The sequence below is a fragment of the Cicer arietinum genome, chromosome 7 (genome assembly GCF_000331145.2).
Source record: "Cicer arietinum cultivar CDC Frontier isolate Library 1 chromosome 7, Cicar.CDCFrontier_v2.0, whole genome shotgun sequence".
In the NCBI taxonomy this organism is placed as follows: domain Eukaryota; kingdom Viridiplantae; phylum Streptophyta; class Magnoliopsida; order Fabales; family Fabaceae; genus Cicer; species Cicer arietinum.
The window spans coordinates 14,037,755-14,048,862 of record NC_021166.2 but is presented as its reverse complement, the minus strand read 5'-3'; the positions used below and the strand labels follow the sequence as shown (position 1 = coordinate 14,048,862).

Here is an 11,108-nt window from a genome sequence, read left to right as displayed (position 1 = left end):
GACAATTCAAACATTCAACATATAATGTTCGGATTACATTCAACACGTAATGTTCGGATTCGCTTCACTGAAAACTAAGTATCTCTAATAGAAGATTCTCCTATGGGCCATAGGCTATGGCTAACTTTTTTCTTTTTAAAGGCAAATTTTATAAAAACTTCAGTCATGAACCACAAGATGTGCAACATGACAACATGGTTCATAACTCATAAGTTTAAGAACCAATTTTTTCACTTCTTCAACATTAGAGTTTGCCGCAATGAAAAACGAATTCTTCTTCAAACTATCAGGACAGACCTACTAATTTTCAATAGTAAGTGATACATAATTAAAATAAATTTTAATAATTTTTTTTAATATATGTGGTTTTTATTTAAAAAATTTAATGACAAATAAATTTTTGTTTGTAGATCTAAAACAAGAGTTTTAATAACTTTATATTTGAACAAATTCTAAAAAACCATAGTTTATCACGATTCATCAACTTTTATAAATATGAGAAATAATTAGTTATGAGACAAATTTTAAGATATATTCTTATTTTAAGTTCTTGTGTAGTTCAATATTAAAATAAAAATTGAATGAGTTAATTTAAAGTGACGTGACTTTATTAAATCCACTTAAACAATCTCATGCATGTTTGTTTTGACAAAAAATAAATAATTCTATATTGAGTCCTTCTAATAGTCTTGATAATTCAATGTTTGTTTTTGACAAAAATTAAATAATTTTATATTGAGTTCTTTCGATAGTCTTGATAAATCAATGTAAGGTAGGGTTGATTAAGAAATAATTTGAGTATATCTAAATATAAACTATCTTAGATATATATTTTTTATTTTATTTTTAAATACCTCATATTATTAGACTTGGATCAGAACCAAATCAGTGTAATTGAGTAACAATACAAGTAGGGGGGTTTTAAACCAAGCTGAGAGGGACAATGTCCATGTCCTTAAAAACCTTTCATGTCATTTAAGAGTTCAAATAAGGCCTAATTGAAAAGGGAAAGTTCAATATCACGTTATATTTGGATAATCTTACATTTAGTTTTTCCTTTCCATTTTACCCATATTTTGTGTTTCTTTTGCTTTGTTAACTTATTACATTTTGATTTTTTTATTTGCAATGAATCGTGAAATCATATAAAAAAATATATGAAAGGCCTAACCAAAGGGAAAATTCTTGAAAAAAATAAGAAAGAAAGGGAAAGTTCCATATCACGTCGCTTACTCGTTTTGGATTATCTCAATTTTTATTTGTATATCGATAGTACTCATTTTATGAACAATTCTAAAGGGGTAACAAATCATGAAAACTTGACGTCGAAAAACAAAATTGATCAAAAGTTATTGAAAAATGTTTTATATATATTTATGAATTGCTCTCTACGAAAATAAATTGTTACTTGTGTGTATGATTTTGTAAACATAAATAGCTAAAGCTATAGACATATATAGTTCAACAACAACAACAACAAAGATTTGGGAGGTAATAAACAATCAGTACAATAGTAGGTATATAATTGGTTCTAATTAAATTTGTGATCAATTAATGCTCCTTTTCCTAGTGCATTTTCTTGTAGATTAAGTTTCTTTTTTTAACCAACGTACCAAACCGTGTTAAGGTACAAATATCAATATTGTGGAGCTAAGTCTACATTTCTTAAGGACGAAGCATATGGCTTCAACATTATTTATGTAATTTCTAGGTAGTTAAATGTAAATCCATTATAAACTTTTTTAATCTGGTTGATTGTTTTTTCCAATTTTGTATGACTACTTCACTTAATTTTAATTTTTTATCTATAAAAATAGCATTATTACTTATAATAAACTTTTCACTATATTGCGGTGATTCGGTGAACTACCAGAATTTTACAAAGCTAAAATCACACTGTATGTTGATTTTACAATGACAAAAATAAATTATAAAATAATTAATTTTAATAAAAAGTACAATAAATATAAAATTAATTATGTCTATATAAATAAACATAAAAATAAATTCAACAATAAATTTAAATATAAAAACAATATTCAAAATAAAAAAACTAGAAATGATAGCATGGTTACATTAAAATAAATTTTAAAAATAAAATAAAATTGACTCTAAAACATTTGAAAATAAAATTATCCTAGTCTGAAATCACCGCTTCTAACCGTCTCTTTCACAAATCTATACTATCACTATTTTACAAGGTTAAGTTATGTATAATAATATAATAAATAAGAAGATTAAGGAAGAAGGTGAATTTAGTTGTCTCCAATCCGTGCAACACCAAAACTCTCTCTAATTAAATTAAACTTTATGCGGATCTCTCTCTTTTTGGTTTTTCTTCCCCAAAATACCATTCTCAAATAATAATAAATAAAAGTAAAATGGATGAATGAATGAATGAATATCCCATATGATTGATCAACGAACCTAACCTTAACTACCACAAAACAATATCCCACATTTCAAATTCTCTCCATCCAAATATCCCACAAAACATTCATCACTAAATCAAATGGGTCTCTGCACTTCAAAACCACTCTCTTCTCCCAATTCATTCAACCATTCAACTCACACTCAATCACAAACCACAACAACTATTTCCAATTCCAATGAAGAAACACAAAACCCTAAAAAAACACCTTTTTTCCCCTTTTACACTCCAAGTCCAGCTCACAATTTATTCTCCGCCAACTTCCCCAAAACTCCCGGAACTCCGAGAAGGTTCTTCAGACCACCGTCGCCGGCGAAGCATATAAGGTCACTTCTTGCCCGCCGTCACGGCTCCGTCAAGCCGAATATCGGTGCTAGCATCTCCGAAGGGAGTGAAGCTGAAACGGTTGCTCCCCTTGATAAGAATTTCGGATTCTCGAAGCATTTTGGTAACAAGTATGAAGTTGGTGAAGAAGTTGGTAGAGGACACTTTGGTTACACTTGTTCTGCCATTGCTAAGTTTAATAACAAGGGTGATCTTAAGGGTCATCGTGTTGCTGTTAAGGTCATTCAAAAAGCTAAGGTTACTAAATTTGGTTTTTTTTTTTTAAAAAAAATTATTTTAATTTGTTTAATTTATGTGAAAGTTGAATTGTTTATTTTTTGAATTGTAGATGACTACTGCTATTGCAATTGAGGATGTGAGAAGGGAAGTGAAAATTTTGAGAGCTTTGAATGGACATAAAAATTTAATTAAATTTTATGAGGCTTATGAAGACCATGATAATGTCTATATAGTCATGGAGTAAGCTCTTATTCCAATGCTTACATTTCTTTCTTTATTTATTTATTTTCATTTTTTGTAATGGTTTGTTTTATAATTGTCAAGATTCTTTGTTGTCATCTTCTATTTGGTTATTATTATTATTAAGGTAATTTTTTGGTGAATTTTATGACTAATTTTCTTTAAACTCTTACGCATTTGAGGTTGTGTGAAGGAGGGGAACTTTTGGATAGAATACTATCAAGGTATTTGTTTATTTATTTTGTAAATATTAATTCTTTTGAATATTTAATATTTGGATGTTGTTTAATTTTTTTGGAGTAGGATTTGGGATAAGTATAAATTATGATAAAAAGAGGAAACATTTAATGACTTGTGACAATGAGATACCTGTTTCTTCTTTCAGAGGTGGGAAATACTCAGAGGAAGATGCAAAAGCTGTAATGTTGCAGATACTGAATGTTGTTTCATTTTGCCATCTACAAGGCGTTGTTCACCGTGATCTTAAACCTGAGGTGAAGTATATTCGCAATTTCATATTCCTCTAGGACGGTATTTGAGAACCTATTTAAATATGGTTATGTTTTGTTTCCTTCACCGGTTATGTTGTGTAAATATAATTTTTTTATCATGTATTAACTTCAGAAAATGGGTAATTTTTGGATCAGAACTTCTTGTTTTCATCCAAAGACGAGAACGCAGAGCTGAAGGCCATAGACTTTGGTTTGTCGGATTTTGTTAAATCGGGTATGTTTTGAGTTCATTTATGTATGCTTCATGTCATGTGGTATTTCGGGTATGGATTAAGTTTTGACTTTATAGTGGTTTACAGATGAACGGCTTAATGATATCGTTGGTAGCGCATACTATGTGGCTCCAGAGGTTCTGCATAGAGCTTACAATACAGAGGCTGACGTTTGGAGTATTGGTGTGATTGCATATATTTTATTATGCGGCAGTCGTCCATTTTGGGCTCGGACTGAATCTGGGATCTTTCGTTCCGTATTGAAAGCGGATCCAAGCTTTGATGAACCTCCTTGGCCTTCTTTGTCAGACGAGGCAAAAGATTTTGTTAAGCGATTACTTAATAAAGATCCTAGGAAGAGAATGACTGCAGCGCAGGCATTAGGTGAGTTTCTCATCTATCGTTGGAGGGTCTTGGTGTTTCATACTCTCTTCATTCTTTTTTAGTTGTCGTTTTAAGATTATTTAATCAATAAATTTTGTTACTTTTGATGAAATTATTTGTCTTTTTTAATAATACCTTTAACTATTTATTATCTATTCTATTTATTTCTCTCTTTGCAATAAACAGTAAAGTCTATTATTGACAAAACAATAGTTAACGTTTTATTGAACTTTGAAATCAACAAGTAAAATAAACAACTTTTTTCTACAAAAGTAACAGTTATAAAGAAACAGAAGGAGTATATTTTATTATGTTTCTTACAGGTGTATTCTGCAGGTCATCCGTGGATAAAGAGTTATAAGGATGTAAAAGTACCCCTGGATATTCTGGTGTTCAAGCTCATGAAAACATACATGCGTTCCTCCTCCCTACGAAAATCAGCTTTAAAGGTGTGTATATTTATTAAGATATCACTTTACAAATCTTGATATGGAAAGGAAAAAAGTCTTTCTTATTTTCTGATATTTACTACTATAACTGTTTTTTTTTTGTTGTTGCAAAAGCACTATAACTGTGCCTCTAATTGGTTTGAAAATCTCTACCATCAATTATTTTTAAGTGTTTCAACTAGATAGGCTCAAATATGTTACTGCTGAAATGCTATTTGTCGGTTCAAAGTTAAAGATGGAAAAAAATATTTTCTGTCTACATTGGCATTGTTGCTAGTGCTTTTATATGTAAATTTGTTCGCTACTGTTCCTCATTCCATTTGTGGATCATACTGCATTTATGTTTCCCAGTAACTTATTAGCATTTTAAATTCATTGGCATTGGAACAGGCTCTGTCGAAGACGTTAGCTACTGACGAGCTGAATTATTTGAAGGAGCAGTTTACACTTTTAGAACCAAATAAAAATGGCACCATTAGCTTGGAAAATATCAAAACGGTTGGTTTCTTCCTAACTCTTTACCATGTTAAGAGGATGATGTAATAATTCTCATAAAATTTAGCTGGCCAGGCGTTAATGAGGAATGCAACAGATGCTATGAAGGAGTCACGCATGCCTGATCTTCTGGCATCAGTAAGTGGTTTGATTTAGCTGTAGGCTGTAGCACGCCGCTATATATCATCCAAATGATATTTTTTGCATGTTTCAATATTGATACAGATGATTTTTGTCGCAGCTTAATGCATTGCAATATAGAAGGATGGACTGTGATGAGTTCTGTGCAGCTGCACTCAGTGTTCATCAACTTGAAGCACTTGACCGGTGGGAGCAACATGCGCGCTGTGCCTACGAACTTTTCGAAAAGGATGGAAACAGAGCTATAGTCATTGAGGAACTAGCTACGGTATGCTCGATTTCACTAAGATGATAGTTTGTGCATAGATGCATACACCTTAATAATCTCTATAATAATAAAGCATAAATTTCAACAAGCAATTTTTATATTTATGCAATACATTTCTCATGCATGGTTTCAACTAAATAATCAGGAGCTTGGCCTTGGTCCATCGGTACCTGTGCATGCTGTTCTTCACGACTGGATTAGGCACACTGATGGAAAGTTAAGCTTCCTTGGGTTTGTTAAGTTGCTGCATGGTCCATCTCGAAGTCTTGTAAAACCTCAGTAAAAATTACAGAAACCCTATCAGAGTGCTTAAGACATGCTTTAATATACTATGATTATCTGGCCAATGAAATGCCGGTCCTCACTTCACATTTCTATAAGATCACGGAATCTTTGCCAAAGCTGGATTTGTAATCAGCATTGATCATCAGGGTTCTATTTTGCATTGCATAAGGCTGGAGCTCTTCTACACTTGGTGCAGGAGTTAAATATGTTACTACAGTTTTTTTTTTAATATATATTTTCCACTGTAAAGGTGTTGTGTGTTAAGGTGCAGGTGATAATATTAACTGATTGTTGTTAGATAGTTGATATTCTAACATGTTATGAGATTCACGATTGATGAGTTTCATTAATGTTCAAATGCAAATTCATTGGATTGCATCAGAGAGTTGAATGAATATAAATTTTTAGAGCTTTAGCTTCCTATATTGTAGCTTTTGAGTTTTAGGTTTTCTTGAATGAAAGTCTCATTCATTTAATGGTGCTAAGTGCTAACTACTTTGGTGGTTGCTGATATGTTGAGGAGCTAGCAGAAGCAGCATGTGAGGTAGGTATTGACTATTACAAAAGTCTGATCAAAAAAGGAAATTTACACACAATCACTTCTTATAATCACCTCTAATTGAAACTTATGTGTCAAAAAGTTGTTTAAAAAACATCAACACCTGCCAAGGAAATCGATCTTACTTTTACTTAACTTCTAGTTTGAAGAGAGAATCACACTTGTAAACAATTTACTAATCATTGTTTATTTTTTAAAACTCCCATTTGGACCCTGCAAACTCACATCAGCAAGCACCAAATGTGTTGCTAAATACACTAGTAATTGATTACCAATTCAATGAACCATTGAAACAACTTGATTAGCAAAGGTTGAAACTCAAAACTTGTTTATTTGTTTTTTTTTTCTTTCTTTCTTTTTTTGGAAAAAGAAAAATGTAATAGTAAAAACTATAGCATCCCTTCGTTTCCCCTTTTCTCGTTCCTTATTTGTTCCTTATTTTTTCAATGTCCTACCCTCTCCTCTCCTATTAAACTCTTAAATAGAGCTTTAGTTAAAACTGGTTAACTATTAATATATTTTACTTGGAAGTTGCTAACACACAAAATAAGTCTTTGTTTTATAGAACACTTGAGATTCCAAGATGATTTTTTCAACTATTGAACAAAAACTGAGATTTCATTTCATAAAAACTTATGATGTACTTAACCTATGCTAGGTTTCCAAACTAGAACACATTTACATTAGAGAGCTTTAAGATAAAGGGTGCTACCTTCTCTCCCTCCTCACTACCACAACTCTCCATATTTTTAAAAAGTGTGCATCTTGAAAGACAAACTACTCGGAAGTGCTCATCTAGATATATAAAATTTGGTGGTTTTTCTAAATGCATACTTTCAAAATGATGTTGGAGGATGGGGAAAGTTGTGCCCTAAGTTCAATTGTTGTGGATAGATAACATACTTGATGTATCACTTGGGGGCACAACTATTGACGCCCTTACTAACATGGAAATTTATTATTGGTCAACAAATATTGTCCAGAAGTTTATTAGTGTATATGGAAAAATATCAACTTTTAAAAATAATTTTTCAACTTACAAAAAAATTCAGAAAGTCTAAATGTGTTAGAAAAAGAAAAAAGAAACTATAGTGTTAATAGGTTGCATTTATTTATGATGTCTTTTTTGCACCCCAATATTGGTAGGAAAGTATGCATTTATAAAAATCATTAATTTTTGCTCATTTAGATGCATGTTTCTGGATAATTTACACAGTTCAAAAACAATAAACAATATTTTTTAAAAAATAGGAATTTTTTTAAGGAAGGTACCCCAACCCAAAATCTCGGTATTTTTTCGAATTTCAAAATTTAATACTATAAAGTTTCAATCTAGTAATGAAAAATAAAATTAATGATGTTAGTAGAAACTCTATTGTAATAGTGTTTTTTTACACATTTTAATACTTCAAGAAAAACATCATGCTTACACTTATCCCTTGTGTATGCTTTTATCAAGAGTATGTGTGCCTTATAAGCTATAGCCCATGATTATTACTAGAAAAAGAGGGATGAATATGAAGTCTTATAATTTGAAGTTTGATATTGTTTTTTCTACTTTCAGGTAAAAAAATGGTTATTAGACTCCAATATGGTTGAAAAATGGCAAGCTCTAAATTAAGCCAAATTTGTCTATACAAGAATTTTATCTATATGTATCCTTCCAGTTCATATCTGTCCCCTTAAATTCGTAATCAATGATCACCTCCTCCTCCACTAGTGCTACTACTCTTGCAACCACCTATGCCATCCATGCCAACCCTCCACGCAAAGGGCATATATTTACCACCTATATCAGCCTTGTTAAAAAATACCTTCAAACTCCTCTAAATTTATCATGAACAAAGTTTGTTAGGATGTTGTGCCAAGTCCTTGACATTTTCTTTCAAATCTTGATTTCATTTAGAATTATTGTGTACCACAAAATATATATATGTATAAAATGTATTTATAAGTAGAAGATATGTTTCGTCTTACATATTATTTTTGTGGTCAAAATTCTAAAAAGTAAAAAGAACTAAATAATATAATCTACACAGTTTAGAGTGTGTTTGTTATACATTCTTTGTTTTAAAATAATCACTTTGAAAATCTGTGTCTGTTTGTTATATTTTTTTTATAAAAAAAACATAGAAATCTAAAAATAATCTAAAATCTATTTAAAATAAGAAACCGTTTTTAATAGTTTCTCAAAAAAAATCATTTTTTATTATTATTTTAAAATAAAATGATTTTTACTATGACAAACAAATACAAAATCAGAAATAAGTTTGAGATTATGTTTATTCCCTATATCCAAAATACAAAATCATAAATATGTTTTATTCTCTTTATCCAAAACCAGAATTATGGTTATCTCCTTCTTTCTCTACCATGGTATCACGACCAGATCACAAACATCGAATCATCGCATTACCGACAAAAAATTGACAACTATAAGAGATTTACAAACAAACACACAAAATTAAATATTTAACTTAGTAAATATAAACTATAACTACAAAGAATAAATAAAAAAAATATATATTGAAGAAAAATTATTCACATCTCAATTAGGACATCTCTAAAATTATCACACTACGCAAAAAAACCTATTTTACAGCGCTTTTTCAAATAAAATAAGCGTTGTAGCATCCAGTGCTGTAAAAGATACAACGACGCTTTTAAAGATGAAAAAAAAAAAAACTATAAAAGGTAGATATATTGTGCGCTTGTTATACTCATTTTACAACGTTTTTTGGAAAAAGCGTTGTAAAATGTGCATTAAATAAATGCATTATTATGAACTTATTACAACGCTTTGTAAAAGGTGCATTCAATAGATGCATTATTATGCACCTATTACAACACTTTTTCCAAAAAGCGCTGTAAAAGGTGCATTCAATAGATGCATTATTATGCACCTATTACAACACTTTTTCCAAAAAGCGCTGTAAAAGGTGCATTCAATAGATGCATTATTATGCACCTATTACAACGCTTTTTGGAAAAAGCGCTGTAAAATGTTCATTCAATAAATGCATTATTATGCACCTATTACAGCGCTGTCTTTTAATTTTTTTTTCCAAAAACTTTGTTCATCCAGAATCAGTTCACACAATCATTTCACAATCAGTACATAACAACAGAACTATATAACTTTACATATTTACACAATCAGTTCACAACATATTCATATAAATATTCACATATTGACAATAGCACATAACTATATACATATTCATATAACTACATATTCACAACTTTTCAAATGTGCCCTATTCATATACATATAACTATCAGAACTACACATAACGTAACTACCATATATTCATATAATTATTCCTTGCAGCATGCCATTTTCCAGTAAATCAAATAATTTTCATTTCAATCACATACTGACATCAGTCTTCCTTTATTTCAATTAGATCTCTTTCAGAGTATGTTGGACTAGAATTGTCAAAGTATTGTGCGATATAAAAATTGAACATAAATAAGTTAGAATCAAATATATACATAGTCTATATATGAAAATCAAATAATGAAAATACCGTACCGTTTCTAGGATTATAGTTTGATTCATACCAACAATCTCCTTGATGAATCGCAATATATAGTACCCACAGACAATGTTGTTAGTTTGACGAGGGCACTATAAAATAAAACATATAAGTCGATAAATATTTGTGCATTGATAGCAGTATAAGTTCAACATGCATTTTAGTAAAACAAAAAACTAATAAATACAATACCTGAAAAACAGAAGAACAGTAGGGTTATGGCGCATAAATACGAACAAAGAAGAACAGAAGGGTTACGGCGCAGAAATACGAACAAAGAAGAACAGCCCAGAAATACGAACGTTTCGTAGGAGAGTAGGGTTCGCAGAAACGAGCGTATGAAGTTTACGTAATGGAGAGCAGGGTTCGGAGAAACAAAGATGGTTTGCAATGACAAGGAGAATGAAGAGGAAACAAGCGTATGAAGTTAACGTAATGAGGGTTAGTAACAAGGCAACAATGTTCGTAGGGTTTGCAATGAGAAGGAGACTAAAGAGGAGGAGAAGGAAACAAGCGTATGAAGTTTACTGTTATATATGAAACCATACCATAAGCGTATGAAGAGGAAACTGAAGCGGTTTACTGTTATATATAAAACCCTACTACGACGCTTTTTTGAAAAAGCGTTGTAAAAGACCTCCTTATTTAATTTTTTAAAAGCCTTTTACAGCGCTTTTCCACAAAGCGCTTTAAAAAGCTTCTTTGTGTTTATTATGTGCAAACACCCTTTTACAACGATTTTCCACAAAACACTTTAAAAGACTTCTTTATTTTATTATGTGTAAGCGCTATGTAGCCATTTTACAGCGCTTTTCCACAAAGTGCTTTAAAAGGCTTCTTTGTTTTATTATGTGCAAGTGTTATATGACCCTTTTACAACGTTTTTCCACGAAGTGCTTTAAAAGACTTCTTTGTTTTATTATGTGCAAGCGCTATGTGACCTCTTTATTTTTTTTTAAAGGTTTTTTACAACATAAGTTCAGTTTTTGTAAAATGCTAAATAATTAGTAAAATACCTATATTTGGATT

General features: G+C 30.7%; 1 protein-coding gene across 1 annotated transcript; it reads left to right on the top strand.

The window, feature by feature from the left end:
• Positions 1–2,279: 2,279 nt before the first annotated feature.
• Positions 2,280–6,404, top strand: LOC101509346 (CDPK-related kinase 5). The gene is made up of 11 exons (XM_004509104.4): positions 2,280–3,013; positions 3,105–3,235; positions 3,418–3,459; positions 3,621–3,729; positions 3,883–3,961; positions 4,047–4,343; positions 4,680–4,792; positions 5,183–5,290; positions 5,363–5,425; positions 5,529–5,696; positions 5,842–6,404. Exons 1-11 carry the CDS (start codon positions 2,513–2,515, stop codon positions 5,977–5,979), a joined length of 1,749 nt encoding a protein of 582 aa, XP_004509161.1. The 5' UTR covers positions 2,280–2,512; the 3' UTR covers positions 5,980–6,404.
• The last annotated feature ends 4,704 nt before the right edge of the window (positions 6,405–11,108 follow it).